Source organism: Daktulosphaira vitifoliae, unplaced genomic scaffold (assembly GCF_025091365.1).
Source record: "Daktulosphaira vitifoliae isolate Bord-2020 unplaced genomic scaffold, ASM2509136v1 Scaffold_1, whole genome shotgun sequence".
In the NCBI taxonomy this organism is placed as follows: domain Eukaryota; kingdom Metazoa; phylum Arthropoda; class Insecta; order Hemiptera; family Phylloxeridae; genus Daktulosphaira; species Daktulosphaira vitifoliae.
The window spans coordinates 12,534,922-12,558,608 of record NW_026099572.1 but is presented as its reverse complement, the minus strand read 5'-3'; the positions used below and the strand labels follow the sequence as shown (position 1 = coordinate 12,558,608).

At 28.1% G+C, this 23,687-nt stretch overlaps 5 protein-coding genes across 6 annotated transcripts in view; 3 read left to right on the top strand and 2 right to left on the bottom strand.

Annotated features, from left to right (window-relative positions):
• Nucleotides 1-560: 560 nt before the first annotated feature.
• LOC126896459 (histone H2B) lies at nucleotides 561-1,052 on the bottom strand. Its single transcript, XM_050669259.1, has one exon. The coding sequence runs from the start codon at nucleotides 981-983 to the stop codon at nucleotides 606-608; it is 378 nt and encodes a 125-aa protein (XP_050525216.1). The 5' UTR covers nucleotides 984-1,052; the 3' UTR covers nucleotides 561-605.
• Nucleotides 1,053-1,272: 220 nt separating this feature from the next.
• On the top strand, nucleotides 1,273-1,763 carry LOC126896436 (histone H2A-like). The gene has a single exon (XM_050669227.1). It carries the CDS (start codon nucleotides 1,283-1,285, stop codon nucleotides 1,706-1,708), a length of 426 nt encoding a protein of 141 aa, XP_050525184.1. The 5' UTR covers nucleotides 1,273-1,282; the 3' UTR covers nucleotides 1,709-1,763.
• A 2,144-nt stretch (nucleotides 1,764-3,907) lies between these two features.
• LOC126896480 (histone H4) lies at nucleotides 3,908-4,339 on the bottom strand. Its single transcript, XM_050669292.1, has one exon. The coding sequence runs from the start codon at nucleotides 4,263-4,265 to the stop codon at nucleotides 3,954-3,956; it is 312 nt and encodes a 103-aa protein (XP_050525249.1). The 5' UTR covers nucleotides 4,266-4,339; the 3' UTR covers nucleotides 3,908-3,953.
• A 149-nt stretch (nucleotides 4,340-4,488) lies between these two features.
• LOC126896445 (histone H3) lies at nucleotides 4,489-4,997 on the top strand. The gene has a single exon (XM_050669238.1). It carries the CDS (start codon nucleotides 4,543-4,545, stop codon nucleotides 4,951-4,953), a length of 411 nt encoding a protein of 136 aa, XP_050525195.1. The 5' UTR covers nucleotides 4,489-4,542; the 3' UTR covers nucleotides 4,954-4,997.
• Nucleotides 4,998-6,855: 1,858 nt separating this feature from the next.
• Nucleotides 6,856-23,687, top strand: part of LOC126896163 (serine/threonine-protein kinase ATR) — a 34,696-nt gene continuing 17,864 nt past the window's right edge. The window contains exons 1-27 of one of the 2 annotated variants that reach the window (XM_050668704.1): nucleotides 6,858-7,210; nucleotides 7,278-7,412; nucleotides 7,530-7,700; nucleotides 7,806-8,143; nucleotides 8,718-8,925; nucleotides 9,079-9,206; nucleotides 10,644-10,735; nucleotides 10,822-11,270; nucleotides 11,333-12,077; nucleotides 12,141-12,543; nucleotides 12,607-12,723; nucleotides 12,784-12,900; nucleotides 14,333-14,580; nucleotides 14,652-14,873; nucleotides 14,959-15,130; nucleotides 15,190-15,316; nucleotides 15,373-15,503; nucleotides 15,561-15,712; nucleotides 15,790-15,950; nucleotides 16,086-16,391; nucleotides 16,519-16,658; nucleotides 16,746-16,862; nucleotides 17,161-17,303; nucleotides 18,414-18,689; nucleotides 18,754-19,032; nucleotides 22,628-22,850; nucleotides 23,495-23,679. In XM_050668704.1, the coding sequence (XP_050524661.1) occupies nucleotides 7,316-7,412; nucleotides 7,530-7,700; nucleotides 7,806-8,143; nucleotides 8,718-8,925; nucleotides 9,079-9,206; nucleotides 10,644-10,735; nucleotides 10,822-11,270; nucleotides 11,333-12,077; nucleotides 12,141-12,543; nucleotides 12,607-12,723; nucleotides 12,784-12,900; nucleotides 14,333-14,580; nucleotides 14,652-14,873; nucleotides 14,959-15,130; nucleotides 15,190-15,316; nucleotides 15,373-15,503; nucleotides 15,561-15,712; nucleotides 15,790-15,950; nucleotides 16,086-16,391; nucleotides 16,519-16,658; nucleotides 16,746-16,862; nucleotides 17,161-17,303; nucleotides 18,414-18,689; nucleotides 18,754-19,032; nucleotides 22,628-22,850; nucleotides 23,495-23,679 (5,747 nt within the window). In that variant the 5' untranslated portion in view covers nucleotides 6,858-7,210; nucleotides 7,278-7,315. Of the gene's footprint in view, nucleotides 7,413-7,529; nucleotides 7,701-7,805; nucleotides 8,144-8,717; nucleotides 8,926-9,078; nucleotides 9,207-10,643; nucleotides 10,736-10,821; nucleotides 11,271-11,332; nucleotides 12,078-12,140; nucleotides 12,544-12,606; nucleotides 12,724-12,783; nucleotides 12,901-14,332; nucleotides 14,581-14,651; nucleotides 14,874-14,958; nucleotides 15,131-15,189; nucleotides 15,317-15,372; nucleotides 15,504-15,560; nucleotides 15,713-15,789; nucleotides 15,951-16,085; nucleotides 16,392-16,518; nucleotides 16,659-16,745; nucleotides 16,863-17,160; nucleotides 17,304-18,413; nucleotides 18,690-18,753; nucleotides 19,033-22,627; nucleotides 22,851-23,494; nucleotides 23,680-23,687 lie in introns of both variants that reach the window. The other variant, XM_050668694.1, reaches the window with a different exon arrangement.

The window sequence follows — 23,687 nt, the reverse complement described above, 5'->3', positions numbered from 1 at the left end:
AAAATTAAATTCCACCTATGGTCCGGTAATCATATCTGATAGGTGTGACACCTCGCCTAGGTGGTGGCGACCCTTGCTACTGTAGCTAGTCGTTATGCAAGTGGCAAACCACGTTGTTGTTACAGGCCGAATTACTAATCTAAAAAGCCCGCTTGCAAGTTTCATAATAAACGCATGAACAGAAATGAATCTGATGAAAATTTCAAACCTTAAATCGTTAAACGCTGGATTCAGCGAGCGTTTTTCTCGAAATTTTCCGACCTACGCCAATAATTTTCCTGGAGTCTGGTTACCGAGTACTTTCGTTAAAAAAAAATTTTGAAAATCCGAGCACGTAAAGTAATTATCAAAGTATTATTAAGTAAAAAATAAATTTGGCTGATATTTTTGTGTATTACAAGCAGAATATAAATTCTTCGCTGATCTTAGAAACTTATACCTTTTTATATAATTATTTCATAAATTAAAATGTACAATATTATTGAAACTTTTTTTTTTAATTTTAAGCATTATTATTATATTAAAGAGAACCATAATACTTTTCAGAAAAATATTGGTGGCCCTGAAAAGGGCCGTTTTAAGGTATAATTTAACTCGAATTGTGTTTATTTGGAACTTGTGTACTTGGTAACAGCTTTGGTACCTTCACTGACCGCGTGCTTGGCTAATTCACCGGGCAATAGAAGACGAACAGCTGTCTGAATTTCACGACTAGTAATAGTTGAACGCTTGTTGTAATGAGCTAAACGACTAGATTCAGCTGCGATGCGTTCGAATATATCATTTACAAAACTGTTCATGATACTCATAGCCTTAGAGGAAACTCCGGTATCTGGATGTACTTGCTTCAGTACCTTGTATATGTAAATTGCATACGATTCTTTCCTCTTAGGTTTGCGCTTCTTATCCGATTTAGTAATGTTCTTCTGAGCTTTCCCGGATTTCTTCATAGCTTTGCCTGCGGATTTGCCTCCTGGAGCCATATCGATGTGAGACAATTTGGCACAGCACTGAAAACCTAACTCGAGTAATAATGGATGTCGATAAATATTTTCAGTTTTTTTTTTATAGAAAACGATGCACTAAAAAAAGGTTTTTCATTGGTCGGCTTATGATATGTAGGTAAGAAAATGTAAAATATATAAAACAACGCTTGTTATATGAGAAATTACTTTCAATATATGTTGTTTTTGTTCGTCATATTTTATTAATAAATAACAATCATACTGTAAACTATTGTTGAATATGTGTTTAAATAACGTTGATAGAAGTAATTCTTACTATGATCGACAATTACTATTTGCTATTCGCAAATTTAACAGTTATCAAAATGAGTGGACGCGGCAAGGGAGGAAAAGCTAAGAGCGGGAAGTCAAAGACCAGATCGTCTCGTGCGGGATTACAGTTTCCAGTTGGACGTATTCATCGTTTGTTAAGAAAGGGCAATTACGCTGAACGTGTCGGAGCTGGTGCTCCTGTGTATCTGGCTGCTGTTATGGAATATTTGGCCGCCGAAGTATTAGAACTCGCAGGAAACGCCGCACGTGACAACAAGAAAACTCGTATTATTCCAAGACATTTGCAGCTCGCTATTAGAAACGACGAAGAGTTAAACAAACTGTTATCTGGCGTCACTATTGCTCAAGGTGGTGTGTTGCCAAACATCCAGGCCGTTCTTCTTCCTAAGAAAACCGAAAAAAAGGCTTAATTTATCCCGTGTCGACTAACCAGTAATCCAAACTTTTAAAACGGCCCTTTTCAGGGCCATCAAATTTTTCAAAAACACACGTATATTGGTTATCGCTAATGTTTACTATGACCTGCATAAAAAAAAATATACGCCACGATAGTTATACTAAACAAAGTATTCAGTCGGCCTTTGACTGAACTGTTAATCTCCGAAATTCATCTTATTAAAAATCGATCGATAGAAAATGGCAACAAAACCAACACTCAGTTGCGTGTCTACATAAAGAGCAGCTGTCCCTATGGAGCCGCTACGATAATGACGACGTGTAATGGTCGAAGAAACGTCTAAAAATATTTAACACGAGTTGAAATAAATATTTTTAGAATGTTTTTTTATTATTTAAATATATCAATCGTTGAATATATATATATATATATATATATATTATAATAAAATTATTCATACTACGATTCGTAACTTTATGCATATGTACGTTTTGTAGAGTAGTGTCAAAATTTACGAATATTGCCCTTACTTAGTGTAATATAGGTCATTATTTTTTAAAACTGAAAACAGAGCATTTTTGTAATGTTTGGTTTAACTATGAATTTCTTGATCTATTATTACAAAAATATAATATAGTCTATTATTTGTAAANATCTATTATTACAAAAATATAATATAGTCTATTATTTGTAAATCTAGAAGTAGAACACTTTTGTAATGTTTAGATTAATTGTAATTCCCAAATTATTGTTACTATCAGGAAGTAAATATTTATAAACATTTTTGAAAATGATTACTATATGAATTTTATAAAAAGAAAAACAAAATATGTTAGTATATAAGATGAAATGGAATGAATTGAAGAGAGGAGAGAGAGAAGACCTCGGGAGTACCGAAGGTAATCTCTTTCCGTGTGGTACGTTTGTGACATTAAGTTTTTATTTTGGTATATTATTTATTTATCCGTTTTTAAGTGTATATATGTTTTATTTTATTTTGATTGATTATATCTTTATTAACTACATTTTGCGTTATTATTGAACTACTATAACTATAAGTTAGAACAAAAAGATTGTTCCATATATAAATACAACATTAGGTTTCTTTAAGATACCTCAATCAAAAGTTATAAATTCATGAACTTGCGAGCCCTGTTCGTAACATTTTGTTAAACAGCAAATTTGTTCAACTTATTTAAAAAAAATTATCGAATTATATAAAACAGTAAAACAAATGTAAATAAACTTGCATAATACACATAAAATAATTAAAAGAAAAAATTAATTTCTCCTCTTAAAAAAAATATATTATTTCAACTGCATATAATATGTAACGAGACTGTTATCAAAAGTAATGATGTGGCTTCCCTATTAATTATAAACATAACATAAATCAGAAAAAATAAAAAATGACATAGCACTAATTGAGCAAAGGGCTATAAGGGTGGCCCACCACTCACTGACAACTTAAATAACTTTTGATCCAGTTAATATTTTTAGTTGATTTTTTTTTTTAATAATAGTTATACGTTAGGTTTATAGCTATATCTCAATAATTAATTTTTTTACATTTTATTAAAAATATTAATTATTTTTAAATTTTAAATAAAATGTAAAAAAAAAATCTAAGATAGCTATTTTGTAGAGTAGAATTTAAGAAAAATTTTAGTAAAAAAAATATCTTATTAATATTGAGTAGTGAATATTCTGTAGCGTTTTGAAGTTTGTAAACATTTGAATTTTCATGTATTATTTTACGATATTAAACATTGAAATACGCTATCTTTTCAATATACTTTTGAATGAGAGTGATAAGTAATAATTGCCTTATCTGATTTCTTATCATGGTATTAATGCCAAGTTTGTAATGTATAGACATTATCATCATATGTATACACAGTAATCATGAAAAATAATTAATATTTTTAATAAAATGAAAAAAATTAATTATTGAGATATAGCTATGGACCTAACGTATAACTATTATTTAAAAAAAAAATCAGCTAAAAATATTAACTGGATCAAAAGTTATTTAAGTTGTCAGTGAGTGGTGGGCCACTCTTTATATTGGATTTCGATTAATTGAATTAGTTTATTGTTCTCTTTTTAAATATGTAAACGCATATGTACCGTGTTCATATAAAAAAAAATGTTTACGAAATAACAACACGTTTTCATTAATAGATATATATCATCATCATCTTATGGTGGCCCTGATAAGGGCCGTTTTATAATTTGTTGAAGTCCGTTTAAAATTATCAACCTCCGAAACCGTAAAGTGTACGGCCTTGACGTTTCAATGCGTATACAACATCCATAGCGGTAACGGTCTTCCTCTTGGCGTGTTCGGTATAGGTGACGGCATCACGGATAACATTTTCCAAAAATACTTTTAACACTCCACGTGTCTCTTCGTAGATGAGGCCCGAGATACGTTTCACACCACCACGACGAGCCAACCGGCGTATGGCGGGTTTAGTTATTCCTTGAATGTTGTCACGGAGTACTTTACGATGGCGTTTGGCACCACCTTTACCCAAACCTTTTCCTCCTTTACCGCGTCCTGTCATCGTTACTCGATTTGTGTGATTAAACTGTGGATGTTGTTTACGAACACTGTTAATGCATGTCGATATTTTGCCAATTGCTGTATTTAAAGAGTTCCCGTTACGAACAAGACGTTCCCATTGGTTATTTGCCAGAGTTACCACCACCGCGGACCGAAACGCTATAACGTGACCAATGAGAACGTATTCGTTGATCCGACTCCACTATAAGTATTGGTGAATCGTGAAAATTTGTTCAAACATTATTCTCGTTCAGTATAACACAGTTTGTTTATCTATCATGGCTCGTACGAAGCAGACAGCTCGCAAGTCGACCGGAGGCAAGGCTCCAAGGAAACAGTTAGCTACTAAAGCTGCACGCAAGAGCGCACCGGCCACCGGCGGAGTAAAGAAGCCTCATCGTTATCGTCCGGGCACGGTAGCTCTTCGTGAAATCCGTCGTTATCAAAAGAGTACAGAACTATTAATCCGCAAACTTCCTTTCCAACGTCTGGTCCGTGAAATCGCTCAAGACTTCAAAACCGACTTACGTTTCCAAAGCTCTGCAGTTATGGCTCTTCAAGAAGCCAGCGAAGCCTATCTCGTCGGATTGTTCGAAGACACCAACTTGTGCGCCATTCACGCCAAACGAGTTACTATCATGCCTAAGGACATCCAATTAGCCCGTCGTATCCGTGGTGAACGTGCTTAATCGGATCTCATCGACTACTCAATCTTTAAAACGGCCCTTTTCAGGGCCAACAAAAAACAATTGTTCGCTAGAGGACGGCACCTCTTGGATGGAATATATGTATGTTATAATTTAGGTATAGATGCGCAAGACTTTTATCGTTAGAGTTCATTATGATGATAGCTGGTCGAAATGGAAGGAGATTGGCTAGCTCGATCTAATGAAAGTAAAATATTTACGTGTGCGTACATATGAATAATTATTTAAAGTAAAATGGGCAGCTATTAAAAAAAAATATCAAATTCTACTGAGATGTGGCGTTTTTTCTTTTACTATATGACTGGCAAATCTCATACTAACCAAGTCTTTTCATTAATATCTATGACTTATTATATATCTTGTTTTAAACCATAAAACCATTTTAATAAAGTTCTCCGCTATTACTGAACCGACTTTGCTGCGTCCAATATACCGATTTTAATCTAGTTCAATCAGCCGTCGCTAAAAGTTTAAATAATCCTTCAATTTTAATAATTATCACAAAATTATATTACCGTAAAAAATGGTATTAACAGTGCATATAATACAGGTCGTAATGTAATATATTAAAGACGACTAGTTTATTTTTGGTATGATTACAATTCCATAATATATTTTTTGACTTGTTTTTATTATATCATACATTATTTTAAAATGGTCCCAAATTAGCAAATAAATAAAAAACTTAGCACTTCTAAATAACTTCAAATAAAAGTTAACAAATAATCCAATATTCTCATATTAACCAAGTCTTTCCTTATGTCTACGACTTATACATCTTAAAATGTTTTTATTTATACGACTTCTTAATGTTTTTTTACATTTCCGTAGTGGTGTTTTAAAATTATGTGTTTTTAAGAAAACGACATACAAGAAGATTTTATATCAAACCAAAAATCAAAAAAACGTCACGAAAACACAAATAAACGCCCAACAACACATCAAGATAAACTCAGCAAGATATCAAGATAACTAAAACAAAGCAACAAAGAGTCAAAACAGCTCAAGATCAAATACCATAACATCACAAAAGAAAACACACCAATAGCTAACTGATTTTGAAACACAAAGAGAGAGTAACAGGTAAAAGCCTGAAACTCAAAAAGCGTAATGGCAGTCATACAAAGCATAGCAATTTATTAACATAAATCGAAGATCTTTTACTTATCCGCCGTATAAAAAAAATTACTAGTTGGTACGACTAGTTGATTTACGTTGAACGATATCTATTCCTAACAGCAATTTTCGCGGGCGACATAATATTCTAAAACAGCAACCTCAGCATCAACTTTGCAATAATCCAATTACAAAAACGATTCGATCTCGTTACACTATGGATGGTACAGATGCAATTCATTTTTCATGTAAGGCGTATGTAAACTTCTCATTGCAAATGAAATTTCTTTTTGAAACTAACAATATTTGGACGATAATGTGATAAAATTTATTGACTGTTTCGCTTTATCTTGACAGCTTCTGGCCTAATTTAGAGTCCCAGGTTTTTGTTCTTTTCCCTCTATGTTTACTTCTTAGTCTTTCTTTTCCATTGTTTTGTGGTATACTGTTGGTTTTGTGTGTTTAGTTATCGTTTGTTAGTCATTCTGTTATCATGATTATTGACATTGCATTTTGTGCGCTCTGTTAATTGAGTAGCTGTTATTGTTTTTTTATTGTAACTAATAATGTTAAAGGATATAATAATAGGCGCTAATAAAGAAATGCAAGAAATACTTTAAGTCCGAAAATTGGAATCGCTTTTCTTTTCCCTACAAAAAAAACTTTAAGGTCTCACACCAATTATATAATTGGGGTTGTTTTAGATTAAAGTCCTCTTCCTTACCCTAAAATACCCAAAATAATGTCGGAACATTATGAGTTCGTGACTATCCCCGTCATCCGTTTTTATATTAGAGAATTAATTTCATTGAGTAACCTGTCTTATCTATAATTATGCTCTATTATAAGTTATCACTAATAACTTATAATTCCTTAAAATTGTTTTATCATGTGTAGTTTTTGGCGGGAATTATTATCAGGCAATCATTTTCATTCATAAAATATAAAATTAATTATTAGCCGAGTTAATAATTTTTGTTATGCATTAAAATATGATCCGTTTGTTTTATGAATTTAGTGTCTATTGAATTTTTCATGATAAGCTTTAAAAAAATGCAAATACCTTTATTATTTTAAACTATTTATTTAATTTCGAATAATGGAAGGAATGGAAGTCGATTTGGTATTAGATCAAAAATTACCAATAGATTTATGGACAAAATTTAAAAGCATGTTCACATTTATATTAGAAGAAGAGGCAGATTCATTGGAAGAGCATGCAAAAATTATGGTTGAAGTTCTTAGTAAAATGGGAGAACAAGAAGGTGTATTTAGTCCTTTTATTGGTGTGAAAGGCAACGTTTCAAGTGTAGAATATTATAAAGGTAATTTTTATAAATACAATTTTCTCCAGATTTTTTTTAAAATAAATCATTATTTAGTATAATTTTATGAACTTTTAATTATATTAAATCTGTGAATTTGCTATTATATTGATCTAGAATTTACTATTTGGATAATTGGTCAACTTGTTAAAATTCTTAGCCTTAAGAGTTTTTCACCATTGCATAATAATTCAATTCATAGCCAAACTTGTTTGTTGGAAGTACTTTCATGTCAAAATAATTATATTTATGAATGTGCTATTAGTGTTTATGCTAATTTTATTACAAGTAATTAAACTGTGAATTTTTTAATAATAAGATGAATTAAATTGATATTTTCTTAGTTTATGTTAATGATAAAATGTGTTTTTATGTATTAAAATATGTGTCTAGGTATGGCAAAGAACATATCTGGTAATTTATGGCCACTTTTAATTACCTGGTGTAATCCAGATCAACAAATTTGCAGCCAAATGTCTTCAATTGATTTTAAATCAATAAAAATAATAATAAATGACTATAATAGTTGTGTTAACCTATTTCTTCAACTATTTAAACTATTTAGTACCCGTGCATTTTCTGTAAATTATCTCAACAGAAATACTACTATTCAAATATGGGAGTCTGTTACATTAGCAATAATCAATACTAATTCGGTTGCAGTAAAATGTACTGGTCTTCAATTAATATGGCATATGTTAGATTCATCATCATACAGAAGATATTTTGAAGTAATATTTTCATAAATGTATAATATTTATATAATAATTAAGTAATACTAGAAATAAATTATTATTTCTTGTTAGTTAAATTGCTTATAGTACAAGTATAATATAATGCATACCAGTGCATTTACCACTCATTCCTTATATCTTTATTTCTTATATTTATACATTTATTTTTATAAATAATTTCATCGTTTCTTATAAATTTGAAATTATGTATTGTTATATATTTAAAGTAATTAAAGGTACTTTGGTTACTAAGTTTTCTAAGAACTATTTAAGTAATTTCTAAAAATCCTACATCAATGTTTTTATAGTATTAAAAAAAGACCTCTTTTCACATCACAATTCTTTTTAATCTTGGAGATCATTTAAACAATATTTAAAATATTTGTTGCTTTAAATAATTCTAATACTTTTTTTTATATAATTCTTTATAATAATTCAGATGTCATCATGATTGTAAAATTATGCAATTTTTGAATGTTTTAAAATTCTATGAATATTATAATATATATTCAATTTTAAAAATAATTTACATAATACCTAATATATATTATGTACTGTCATGAAATTTCAGATTCTAGAAGATGTGTATGAACTTTTGTTTAGTACTCTTGATAATGTTTGCCATAACTACTATAATGTTGAAGAGTTTAAAGAAATAGAAAAAAATATTTGTAAAATTTTTATAACATTACGCGTGACAGGTCCCATACACATTCCTCCTATCGTTATTGAAGTAATAAATTTGGTAGCAAAGTTGTTACTATCTCAAAAAGTAAAAGGTAATTATATAAAATATATGAGATTTTATGTTGTAAAAGTGCCGATTTCAAAAAAAAATTATTAAACTAATAAATTCTAGGAAAATTAATAGAAATTTTATTCATAAATTCTTTGTTTAAAGTTATTCATTATTCTTATTTATTTTTATTTAGTGTCCAATCAACTTTCTGAAACTATGTGCATTATTGTTAGAACATTTCTTGAAGATCAAATTATAAATCCTACTATTGTAATGGAAAAAATACCGATAAATCAGCTGTTGAAATTATTAAATTTAACTGTAAGTATTTTTAATCAGGGCCTGAGAATAACCCTAAACAGATTAATAGCCCTTGATACTCGAGTAGAACATTTTCACAATAATGCTAGTTATTTACGAAGTAATAGACACTAAATTTTACACAAGGTTTTATTAAGACGTGTACTTTAACATACTAAAATTCTTCATTGATTAGACATGTTTTATTTATAATAAGCTCAAGAAAGATTAAAATGTGAGAGTTTTATAATTTCTCAGTAAATATGAATAACAATTCATATAAATGTTGTTAGTCAGATATTTTTCAAGGTAAAAAGGTATTTTTATTTAAAATAGTAGGTTTTTAAGATTGTCACTTATATTTAAACAGTGAGTAACTCAAAAATAGAAAAAATAATGATAAAATAATATTTGTCTCTGGATATATATTATATTATAAGGCTTGTAGTTTCATTGTATGTTATAAAATATAATCACTTCTTGTATTAAAACATATATATATATATATATATATATATATATATATATATATTTCAAATTTGTTTTTTGATTATTCTGAATATCAACTAAAACTGAGATTCATATTGTTATGTACAATAGATTACAATATATATGTTTTTCATTTAATTACTAATAAATTGTGTATATACAGTAGTGTATCTTCAATAAACTTTCAGGGAAAAATCCTTAATTAGAGGCGAATGCAGAAAATTTACATAACACTTTTAAAATGAAATTCTTAAATTTTAGTGTTTTAAGAACAAAAAAAGGTGTCAAAAGTCAAGTTAAACTATTTTCAGGTTAACCCCCAGAAACAAAAATTTAAACTAAAAAAAATAATGTAATACCAGACCAGTAGTGTTGGATATATATATATATTATATTAGTATAATATATTTATATTAAAAGTCTGACTAAAAACTTTTGTATGAAACGTTTTTTTCATATTTGTTAGAAAATGAAAAGATAACTCACGTTTTTTAATTTTTCTAAGCTTATTAAAAAAAAAGCTTGAAAATGAATGCTAAAATGACATTAAGTATTATAGGTACACAATTTAATAAAATTAAAATTAAATTTTGAATGAGATTTTTCTCTGCCATTTTTCTTTATAACTTAGCTTATTAATAATTCAACTATAAATTTTAATTCATTAGGTGTTTTCCTATCTAGTATTAATAATTTAGAATGCTATATGCATTCTATAATTAGCTCACATAAATTTTTGAGGATTGGAAAAAGCCATTTTGACTATTCTCACACACGTGTTTAAGAAAAAATCTATAGTATTTATATAATTTTAACTAAAGTAATTGTGCTATTATAAAATTTATTAATTTGAACATAGTCTGATTAATTTAACATTTTGTATGAACAAATACATTAAACATATATATCTTCTTCTTTCATTATTTTTATATATGATCAGAGTTTATGTTTAATACTAATTTATTATAGGGTTCTGTAGAACTGATTGAATTTTTTATTTTGCAAGATTTATCATCATATTTAAATACAAAACAAGACACTGAATTTTTTGATTTTCATAAGTAATTTATTTATCATATAATTAAAAGTTTTGCTATAAACCTATGTGTATATATATATATATATATTTTTTTTTTTTGTAATCTAGAGATAGTATTATAGACATTTTAACCATAAGTACTATTTGGCGTCAGATTTGGGAAGAATTAAATAATATTATTAAGACAACAAATAAAATACTTACACCGAATAAATATCAAACAATAAATGCCATTATTCGCATTTCTCATCGTTTGGATACAAAATTAAAAAAGAATAAAGAAAAATTATTGAAAAACATTGAGATAGACAATTTATTAGAAAAATTAATAATTTATGCTGTAAATTTTGTAGATTACAGTGTACTAGAAATACTAATATCTACTTGTGGAAGTTTAATTTGCCTAACAGAATGTAATTTTTATCTTCAAAATACTATTAAGTCTATTGTTGCTATTCTGACATTACCTTGGGCAAATACTTACGGTTCTATGTTTAAGAATACATTGCATTATAAATATTTAAATATTTTAACCTTAAAGTATTCCGTTATGTTGAGTGAGTATTTAATTTCTACCTAAAATTTGTATGATAATTATCAATAATCCACATTATTTTAGATGACAAAAATATTACTAAACAATGTTTAATGTATATAAGCAGAACAAAGGAAAATGTTTGCATAGATTTAAGAGAAAAAATTGTGTATGCATCATTTGGAAGTATTGATTTATGTAAAGATTCTTTGACCAATTTACCTTTTTTTTTTCATGAAAAAATAAATTCGGAAATTTTAACACTTTTTCAAGTGATTAAACAATTTGATGATCATTGTAATATTATCTTTGTACGCAATTTAAGAATATTAGTGTGTGCTATGTATGGCAAATCTGTTATATATAAGAACAAAACGTCTGAGTATGAAGAATTATATTGTCTCGATTGTGATCACGATAAAGTAAATTTAGTACAAATAACAACTCTACATGATCTTGATTACTTAAATAAGTTGAATGATTTTTGGAATGTTGTACTTCTTTCACTTCTTAATAATTCAAATACTGAAATCAGATATGAAGTAATAAAAATTATACCAAAAATAATAAATCACTTTTATCCCGATAAATACTTTAGAAATCAAATATTAACTTTAATTCAAGACAAAGAAGAAGATATTAGAAATCAATTTTCTAAAATCATAAATTCTATTATTTTTGAGAAAGATTCAATGGGTAATTTTCAAGTAATTGATCCACTTTATTCTGATACCTTAAATATCCTTTGCAAAACAATAAACACAAGTTTTAAACTTGGTAATGTTGAACAACAGTATTCTTGTTTGGAAACAACATTCAATATTGGATGGTAAATATTCTAATGGTTATACCCTGTAAATATGCTATTAACAATGAACATTTTCTCTTACAGTGTGCCAATTGAATCAACTATTCTACCATCAATACAATTAATGTTTCTATATTTAATTCATCCAAATTCTTCATATGGAAGTATTGCAAAATTTTATATGACAGAAATAGCCGCTGCTCATAATACAAAGTTTTTAGTTATATTTGATCGATATGAAAATAATTTTATGCAATATATAGCTAATAATTTAGTAACATGCTATGAAACTTATTATCCTAATGTTGATGTGAAAAAAACTTACATTAAATTAGGTTTTACCCATAGAGATGTGTATGCTATTAAACAAATGATTAAATATATATTTCCATGGTGCATCAAGAAACCTACTACACTCAAGATTTTATCTGAAATAGCATCTTTAGCACATAAACCAGAGAGTGTACTTCTTAGAGAATCATTTAAGGTTATTCTTCATAAATTAAATGTTATAAAAAATTAATTTTTAATTGAAATATTTATTGTGTAGTATTGTTTTTCTCATCTACTGTTATCTGAAGAAAAAGACATTTGGAAGAAAGGTTGTCAACTTTTAGAAGAAATAACTAACACGCCATTAATGAATTTGGTCAGGTATTCTTATACAGTAAGTTATACAGTAGTTTTTTATTTATCTAAATAAATAACAAATTATTCACTTTTGTAGCCAATAATTGCTGAAATATTAACTTACTTCCATTCTAAAAATGAGCAAGCTATGGAAGCAATAAAAATGATACAAATGTATGATGTATTAAAAAATAACTCAACTGAAATAAATTATGTGAGTAATTATACTTATAATAATAAATCTGAACAGTTGCTTAAAATATAAAAAAGTACATATTTTTCATTATTTATTGATATTTATTGTTTTTACTAAACAGAGATTTTTAATTATATTTAAAATCTTATAATAACATAATACAAAAAAATTGACAATTTGTTATCATGCCAGATAACAAAATACTTTTTAAATATTCAATAAATTTTTATCTTATTAACTTCAATGTGCAGCTAAGATTAGTTTTACTCTTAGATACTCTATTTATATTAAACCATTTCAAAGATATGCTAAAAGACACAAAACTTATCTAGTTGGATCTATCAGCATCATAATTTTGAATAATTCCTCTCGATTTTACTGTTAAAGGTAAATGCCCAAATTATTGCAGTTGTTATAAATCAGTTTATATTCTTAGTCTTCACTTTATATTTCAAGATTTTTTTAAAACTATATGGATTATTGCGAAATTTTTATTGATAATACTTCAAACATTTTTTTTGCTGATATATATATTTGAGCTTTGATGTGAAGCTGAGAAGGTATTAGTTTTACTATGATGTGTTTTTGTGTCTGTTATCACTTTTTTTCAGTTCTCACCAAACCGATTTCTTTTAACGTATTGTTCAAAGAAATCGTTTGGGTTAAAACTAATACCTTTTTAGCTTCGCATCAAAGCTAATAAAATTTTATTTTTTTTGTGCAATATTCCATTAAAAAAAAAAGAGACATTCTGGTAACTTGCCCTCTATGAGTAAACTGTCTCTTAAGTCAAGAATCATTTAATTTTTGTTAAATATAATAAAAAAAATTTTAATTCCTTACTCATTAAATGCATTGGAAAATTTTATGCTAATGATCTTAATCACTGTCGGATACCAATTATTATTAGTAAAAAAAAAAAAAAATTCCTCTACTCTCATTAAACTAAATCCTGACTGTTCATAACTTTTTTTAATTTTTAAAATACTCTTCCAAATATTTTTTTTGAAATATAATATCACTGAAAGAATTGAGCATTGATTAACTTAAGTTAATGTTAAAAGTTTATTAATTTGGAAACATATAAAGCTTCAATTATAACAGATTACTACAGTTTTACTATACTGTTTTTATACTTTTATATTTAAATAATTGTTAGAATAATATGTGTTTATCGTTTAATACTTATTCTTGCTATACTTGATTCTTGTAATTATGTAATTAAGAATTCAGTTTTCAGAAAATAAGGTGATACCATTAACTTAATTATTTAGAGTATAATTTTCTTCTTAAATATATAAAAACATTAAGATTTGTTGATACAATTTTTATATTAAGAAATTAGATTGAAGCTTAAAGGAAAAATTTAATAATTATTTTCGATTGTTCAATACAATTATATTATTAAATTAAAACTTAACAAATTAATATTATTTTATATTACTTATAGGCAGAATTTTTATCGTCGAGGTTTTTAGGTCTTTTGATGATTTTAGAGTCCAAATTAGTTAAAAATTCACCTGATTCAATTAAAGAAAATATTTTACTTTCACTTGGTGATATCTTTAAATTAATGGGCAAACGTTACGTTACTCCAGCAAGATTTAAAATTTTAGCTATGTTGCGTTCAGCTATTTCATTGAAAAATAATACTTTTGTGTATTTAGGTCTAAAAGCTTGGGATGCATTTATTCATTAGTGAGTAAACAACAGTTTTATTAGTCAACTAAATCATAATTTAAATATTGAAATTTTATTGTTATTTTCAGTGTTAATATTGATGCATTGGGGCCTATGTTAAGCACTATATTTGTTTCCATCTTACCATTACTTGATATTTATCCAAATAAAGTAGCTAATATGTTTTATTTTCTGATTAAAGAAAATGAGCATCATTTTAAGCAACATATAGCTGAATTGTACTTTGTAGAACCACATCTAGCCAATCCTGTGGTCTATAATATCGTTCAACAATATGCTATATCTATGTTGTATGTTCTCATAAATAATAAAATTTAATAGCTTGTTGTGACTTAGTCATTAAACTTTAATTATTAATAAAATATTTTTTTTTAGTAAACAGCCATTACATAAATTATTGATGTGGTTATTAGATATTATTACACACAAAACTCTTGAAGTAAAACTGCATGGTTTGAAAAGACTTCATATTGAACTTTCTGAAAAACAGTCACAAATTACACAACTGATATTATCTAGTGAAAATATAAACTCCGTTGTTATAAAGGTAAACTAATAATTATACAAAAATTTAAATAAAACTGATTAATAATCTTTATTAAAAAGTTATTAGAAGTTTTAACTGAGAATTTAAGACATCAAGATAAAAGAATAAGGCTTGCTAGTAGTGAATGTCTAGGAAAAATTGGAGCACTTGATCCAAGCTATTTACCAAATAATATAATTAGAGAAGGTAATTCATAAAGTATTATATATTATTTTTTTTATAAAGATATTAATTTATTTTAGGGCAAAAAAGAAAATTTCCCTTGGATATTAAATCTAGTGAATTTGCTATTAGAGCACTAACTGTTCTTGGGCAAGGTTTACAATCAGCGAGAAATTCAAGATATATGGATTCTTATGCAGTTGCTATACAAGTAAATTGTTTGTTAAAGAGTAAATAGAAAATACAATTTTAATTATTTAACTTTCAGCAAATTCTTCAAGCTTATAATGTTAAAAAAGATTCTGAAATTTGGTCTGCGATTCCAAGCACATTGCATGAGGTAATAGATCCTTTATCATCATCTAGGTATACTCTTGAATCTGAACAATATCAAACTGGTCTACCACATCCAATATTTGGGTAATAACATATTAAAATGAAAGTTTTAATTTCATAGTTTATAGTAAGCAAATTAATGGTTTTTTAATTTTTTTTAGTTCTGTGAAAAGCCTTACCTTAAATTCATGGGCTTATAATTGGGTAAACCGTCTTGTACCATTGATGACTGATGAAAATGCCAAACTTACATTTATATATTGTAAATCTAGTATACGATCTGATAATGAGGCAATGCTTTTGTTTTTACCTTATGTTTTACGTATGTTTTAAATTAAGTTAAAATATTTATAACATTTATATATGTGTATCAAGTCATCAAAATTTTTGAAGTTGAATCAAAAATTGTTCTAAATAATTACTTTAGTTAATTAACTGGAACTTATTTTATTTTTAGTTTATGCTATACAAAGTGCAAGTGCATGTGATAGTAATTTAATTTATGAAGAAATGTTAGCAGTCTTAAATAATAATTTGGAAGATGTGACATTAAGCTATAAAAATATATCAGCTATTGGAAATACTTCTATATCTGGTCGTCAAATAGCTTTAGAATATGAAAATATTGATCATATTGAACATCAAAATGAAACTACTTCTCGAGTTATGTATGTTAAAACTGCATTTACATTATTTGATTTTTTATTTAAATGGACTCGTGAACAAAAAGCATCTAAAAATGAAGCATACAAACCAGTTTTAGGTAAATTATGCAACATTTATTAATCATTAATATTTTTGTAATATATTAATATTTAACATATAATTAACTATATGCTGTCCACAACTTTTTATATTCAATAAAATGTTGTTCGTCTAATATTTGACAGATTTTTTATCTCGATTTTGTAAACTGAAATTGGCAGAAAAATCTTTAGAGTATGAAGAATATCCTAGAGCTCTTTTGTACCTTGAAGACTATATCCATGAAAATAAAAGTAAACTACAGGATCATTTACCTTCACTTTCAGTATGATTTTAAAGCTTTTTAAATAACTAATGCTTACATTTATTACATAGATGTATAAATATCTATAATTTAATAATGCTTTTACAGAAGATTTACTCTAAACTAAATGATGCTGATAGTTTAAAAGGCATAATTGCTGTACATCATAACGATCCATCACCTGAAGAAATGATACTCTTACATGAAGTTAATGGTCAACTACAAGTAAGCATGTTTACCTATAAATTGTAAATTATTTTAATGTCAAAATTTATGATAAAAATTAAATAGTGAGCTATACAATAGAAATCTTTATTTATATATTATTTATTTTTATTGTTAATCTGCATCAGCTTCTATGGCTATTGGCTACATTCTGTTATAATATTGACATTAATTATATGATTAGATTTGTATTTAATTTTTATTATTTATATTAGTTTATTTTTATTAGTTATTTAAAAAATTATTATACACTTAAATAGTTAACTTCCTTTTAAAATTAAGCTAATTTTTTTTTAAGGATGCTGCAGCATGCTATGAAAAGTTTGCTCAGATTTATTCAAAACCTAGCTTAGAATTTCACAAAGGTATGGTTAAGTGCTATCTGGGTATTGATCAACCATTTACAGCATTAAAAATTGCAGAAGGCTTAACAAATGTCAAGTAACTAAAATTATTATACTTTTTAGCTTCGATGCGAAGCTGAGAAGATATTAATTTTGCTATGTTGTGTTTTTTTTTTTTGTGTCTGTTACCACTTTTTCTCAGCTCTCGCTGAATTAATTAAATTTAACGGTACATTAAAAAAACACAAATCATATCTAGTCAAAGACATTACCCTAAAATATTGAAAAAATTTCCCTCGTTCCTCATAAATGGGAGAAATCTCCAAAAAAATTTCAAATTTTCGAAATTTTTTCAATTTTTTTTACTAAAAACTGCCATAACTTTTACAATAATGATTATATCAATATAATTTTTATTTATAGATGCATGATGTCTTTACCTATCATTTGGTATATTTTTTTTTTATAAATATGACCCTTTACCTGCCCACAGGGCGGATTTAAAATGACAACTTTTTCAACTTAAATTTTGAAAATGTTTCGGATACTCTAACACTTTTATACATATCTTAAATTAAAAATAGTATAATATACTTTATTATGGAAAAAAAAATTTCAGACTTTATTATGTCTTCACTGTGATTTTGTGTGTAAAATTCTCGATTTTATATATTACATTTTTAACTGTATAATGCTATAACTTATTGAAAAGTGTATGGATCAATACAATTTTTTTATGAGAAAAAATATTTATATTCCTCTTTTATTCGACATACTATTTTTAAATAACACCATTTCCCTTTATATATTATAAATATATATATTTATTCATATATTACACTTATAAATCATAAAACTTGTAATCAAGATATAAATAAGGAAATGGGAGATCATATAGCTTTTGGAATAATCCATCAATTTTTTAAAATTAAACACTATCTATAAATTTGCATCGAAGCATTTTTTATGATAGTGATTTTAATCACTATCAGATATCATTATACTTGACCCAACTATGCCACATATCCACTCTGCTGGGTTTATTTATTTTTTTTGTCTCAACTATGGGTTTAATTCTTGTATTAAAGAGGATGGATAATCTTGATATATGTGCATCAATACATAATGCATTTCTGTTTGACTTATACAAGCTCCGAATTATAATATATTTTAAATCATTATATTCTTGTGTTTCCTATTACCATAGTACTGATTTCAATAATGATTTGTTTGGTGAAAAAGCGGAAGCAACATGGAGTCTAATGAAATTTGATGAACTAGAAAAATTTTTAATTGAAAAGCCTTTAAATGCAAGTGACAGTTGGGGAGTTCGTATTGGCCAAGCATTAGTGTATTTTTTGCATAAAGATAAAATAGGACTACGACAAGAAATATCTTCTATTACAAATATTGTTACTGAATCACTTTATATGTCTATGGTTGGTTCAGCGGGATATAAGGAAGCATATCCATTTATTGTCAAGTATTTTATATTTTTTAAGAAATTTAATTATGTATTTTTTATTTAAAATATTTATTTATTTCAGATTACACATTCTTAATGAAATGGAACAAATATTTAATACAGTTTTAGAAATCACTGAAGAAAATAAAAATGCTCAAGAAAGATTTCAAGAACTGATAACTTATGAAATGGATGAGCGACTTCAGTGTGTTCAACCACAAGCATATATTTTGCAACAAGTACTATGTATGCGAAGAGTTGTATTAACAGCTGCACAAAAATTTATCTTTGATGACAATAAAACAGTCATTAACCATCAAATTGGTATTAGCTGGTTAAAAAGCATCAAAGTAGCTAGAAAGTAGGATTTATTAATAAATATATAAAATTGAAGTAATTATTTATTTCTTCTTCTTCTTCTTCTTCCTCGCCTTAATCCTAACTACTTGGGGTCGGTCACCCTTATCCTAAACTTCCACTTGACATAATCTCCCACATCATTTACGCTCACATCAGCTGTCCTCAAATCGCATTCAATAGTATCCCTCCATCTCTCTTTTGGTCTTCCTCTATCTCTTCTTCCTTCAACATTCATTTCTATAACTGTTCTTACAGCTTCCGATTCTTCTCTCTTCATAACATGACCAATCCATCTAAGTATATTTTCTCTCATTTTATCCACGATTGATGCTACACCTATACTCCCTCTTATTTGATCGTTTCTTATTCTATCTTTTCTAGTCACTCCACTTATCCATCTAAGCATTCTCATCTCTGCTACACTCATTCTCTTCTCTACTTTCTTATCAACCGCCCTACACTCTGAACCACATATCATAGCTGGCATTATTACAGTCTTGTAGAGTTTACCTTTCAGTCTCATTGGAATTCTTTTATCGCATAAGACGTCAGGCGCTTCTCTCCACTTCAACTACCCGCACTTAATTCTGTGTCTTACATCCTGGTCAATACCACAACTCTTTTGTACAACTGACCCTAAATACTTAAAACTCTCTACCTCTCCAATCATGTCCTCGCCTATTGTCACTGACCTCCTCATTTCACCTACCTCGTGTTCTCCTTTGTCACACTCGTACTCTATATACTCTGCCATACTTCTACTTATTCTTAAACCCTTTTCTTCAAGAGCTGATCTCCACACCTCTAGCCTTTGATTAATTTCCTCCCTATTTTCTCCTATTAACACTATATCGTCAGCAAACAACATGCACCACGGCACCTCTCCTTGTATTTCTCTAGTAATTTCATCCATCACTACAGAGAATAAGTAAGGGCTTAAAGCAGAATCTTGGTGCACTCCTACCATTACCCGAAAACCTTCTGATATTCCTCCTACCCTTTTTACCCTGGTACAAGTGCCATCATACATATCTTCTATTATATTAATGTACCTTTTTGGGACTCCTTTTCTCATTAATGCCCACTTTAAAACCTCTCTGGGTACTCTGTAATACACTTTCTCCAAATCTTTAAATACCATACATAGCTTTTTCTTCTTTTCCCTAAACTTTTCTATTAGTTGCCTCACACAAATTACTGGCTCCATTGTTGACTTACCAGGCATAAATCCAAACTGGTTTTTAGATTCTGATATCTCATTTCTTACTCTCTTATCTATTACCTTTTCCCAAATGTTTATACTATGACTCATAAGCTTTATGCCTCTATAATTTCCACATTCCTGTATGTCTTCTTTACCTTTAAATATCGGCACCACAATACTATTCCTCCATTAATTTGGTATTTTCCCATAAGATTTTATTTAAAAGTTCTTTCAACCACCTTATGCCAACACCGCCTAATATTTTCCATACTTCTACTGGCACTTCATCTGATCCTACTGCTTTATTCTTTTTCATTGATGCCACAGCCTCCCATACCTCTTTCTCACTAATTAAATCTACCAGTCCCTCATTCCACGAGATATCCTCTAATGTCTCTTTTGGGTACTCCTCATTCAATAATTTTTCAAAATACTCTTTCCACCTTTTTTTCACATCATCATCACTCGAGAGTATCTTATTATCAACACTTTTTATACACCTATATAATGATAATATTTAGACCTTTTCTCTCTTATCTTTGCAAGTCTATAGATTTTTTTCTCGCCTTCCTTTGTTCCTAGCCTATCATACAACTCATCATACCTCTTAAACTTCGCCTTACTTACTGCACACTTGGTTTCTTTGCACAAGTGTTTATACTCCATCCAGTCTTCTCTCCTTTTGCTCTTCTGCCATACTTTGAATTGCTTTTTCTTACTTTCTATGTTTTTTTGAACATCCTCATCAACCACCAGGTTTCCTTTTTTACTGGCATTCTACTCCTACTCTCACCAACAATCTCCTTTGCAGTATTCTTTACACTACTAGCAAATCTATTCCACACATTATTTATGTCTCCCTCGACATTCCACACTGTCCTCTCTTTTACCGTCTTTACAAACTCTTTTTCATTTTCCCCTTTCAATTTCCACCACCGGATCTTCGATTTTTCCCTTGTGTTTCTTCTATTTTTATTTATTCTCATTCTGGTACACCACAACTCCATTACCATCAGTCTATGTTGTGTAGTTACACTATCGCCTGGTATAACTTTACAATATTTTACTCGTTTTACACTCTTTCTCTTCCACATAAAATAATCGATCTGTGATCTATTCCTCCCACTCTTATATGTTATATAATGTTCTTCCCTCTTTCTAAAATAAGTATTAACCACAACAAGATCATACGATACTGCAAAATCCAGTATTCTTTCTCCAGCCTCATTCTTCCCACTAAAACCATATCCTCCATGTACTCTTTCATATCTTCTCCTCTCATTACCTACATATCCATTAATATCTCCACCTATCAACGCATCCTCATTGCCAGGTACCCCTTGCATCACCTCATTCATCTCTCTCCAAAACTCTTCTTTGTCTATTTCATCACATCCCACTTGTGATGCATAGGCACTTATTACATCCATCACTTTTTCTTCGAATATCAATTTTACGACCATAATTCTGTCACTTTTCCTAGCTACTTCTACTACTTTATTTTTCATCTCCTCATCCATTATTATCCCTACACCATGCTTTGTACTAGACTTACCAGAGTATATTATTTTATAACTCTCACCTATTTCCCTTGATTTCTCTCCTTTCCACTTAGTTTCCTGCATACAACAAATGTTAACTTTTCTCCTCTTCAATACTTCTACTAATTCTCTACTTCTACCAGTTAATGTTCCAACATTCCAAGTACCTATTTTTAATTTGTATCTATCTTTCTCCCTTATACACGAGTCTAGCCTAGAGTTAAGTGGTGATATCCCTACATTGTTGACACTACAAGCGTTGGGTAGACCTGTACACATGGCTTGTGAAACAGCTACCGCACAAGTTTTTAGGCTGGTATCAAACACATTATTCCTTAGATCTTCTCCATTTTTAACTGCTTTCTGTTGTCCCTGCGTACATCCGAGATAGGACAATCCGCTTAAATTTTGTTCAGAATTCCTCATACTTTTTTTGACAAAAATTTTTATGCCGGCTGTCCACCTGACACAACCTCATTTAGTCGCCTCTTACGACTGGTAGAGAGGCCGTGGAAGTATTCTTATCCCCTATCCACAGAGAAAGAAGTAATTATTTATTTGATTTTTTAAATCTTAAAATACCATTGGTATAAATAAAATACAGGTATATAAAATTAATTTAAATATTTTACACATAACCCAGGTATTGAAAATTTATTCACTAAGCATATCACCTAATAATTGTAAACAAAAATTAAATTATTAATTAATTAAACTGTACTTAATACTTAATAATTTTGCTAACCAATTTTATGATTTCTAAAAATGTGAAACACATTGAACAATAGATTTATATTATATTCAATAAAAAAATAATAATAATAATAATTCAACTTTTTATTTATATTTAGGTCGTTAAATTTTCAACAAGCATATTCTAATATACTAGCTGCTGAGAAATATAAGCCAACTGGTTTATTTATTGAAAAGTCAAAACTACTATGGAAAAAATCAGACCAAGGTCAGGCCATTTCTACTCTAAAAAAAGGAGTTAACTTTTTATTTCCTAACTTGGCATTAGTTAAATCTATGCCTTGTGATGAAAAAATAGAAGAACGAAAAACTTGTGCATCAGTATGTATTTGAATTTTATTATTTATTTATTTTCTCATTATTAATATATATATATATATATATAGCCATTAGAATTTGGGTTTCATTATAACTTGAACTTAAAGTATTTATAAAATTAGTTTTATTAAAAGTCCATCAATGACAAATAGATATACACGTTTTTTTTAACATTAAACAATGTATATTAATGTTTAAAATGTTTGATTTTCAAACCCAATCAAACTATTGTGAACAAACATCAAGCTTAATTTGTTATTAATACAAGAAAAGTTTTGCTTGAAAATGATTAAAATTTATGTTTCATTAAATACTTAAATTGCTTAGATCAATTCAGGTTCGATTGAAAAGTTGAAATGTCAGTTTCACTTGAATTAAAGTTTAAAATTAAAGTTCAATTTGACCCACAATATCAGTGTTTGTAACATTGCTATTAATTAGGAATTTAATTATGAGGGCATATTGAATCACTTTTAGAACAAAAAATTAGCCTGTGATAATTATAGGTTATATACTTATTATAAGTTTTCATAGAATTAACCCAAACAAATTTTTACAAAAGTCCTAAACCTTGATTAATAATAATTTTTTTTTTTTCTATTGATTTAAAAATATATTGTGGTTTAAATTTTTTTATGCTATTATAGGCCTTATTATTGTTATCAAAGTACAATGATAAAACTGCTAATATAGACATGGAATCTAATTTGGTAAACATAGAAAATGCTTATGAAATGTTTGAGATGTGGGAAAAAAGTTTGGTTCGCTTTGCTCACTATCAAGATCGTATATTAAATACTATGTCACAACAGACATATTACACTAAAGGATTGTTAGTAC

Bases quoted from the DNA above. Each gene is read 5' to 3' on its own strand.
- LOC126896459 (XM_050669259.1), bottom strand. From the start codon at position 983: ATGGCTCCAGGAGGCAAATCCGCAGGCAAAGCTATGAAGAAATCCGGG.
- LOC126896445 (XM_050669238.1), top strand. From the start codon at position 4,543: ATGGCTCGTACGAAGCAGACAGCTCGCAAGTCGACCGGAGGCAAGGCT.
- LOC126896480 (XM_050669292.1), bottom strand. From the start codon at position 4,265: ATGACAGGACGCGGTAAAGGAGGAAAAGGTTTGGGTAAAGGTGGTGCC.
- LOC126896436 (XM_050669227.1), top strand. From the start codon at position 1,283: ATGATCGACAATTACTATTTGCTATTCGCAAATTTAACAGTTATCAAA.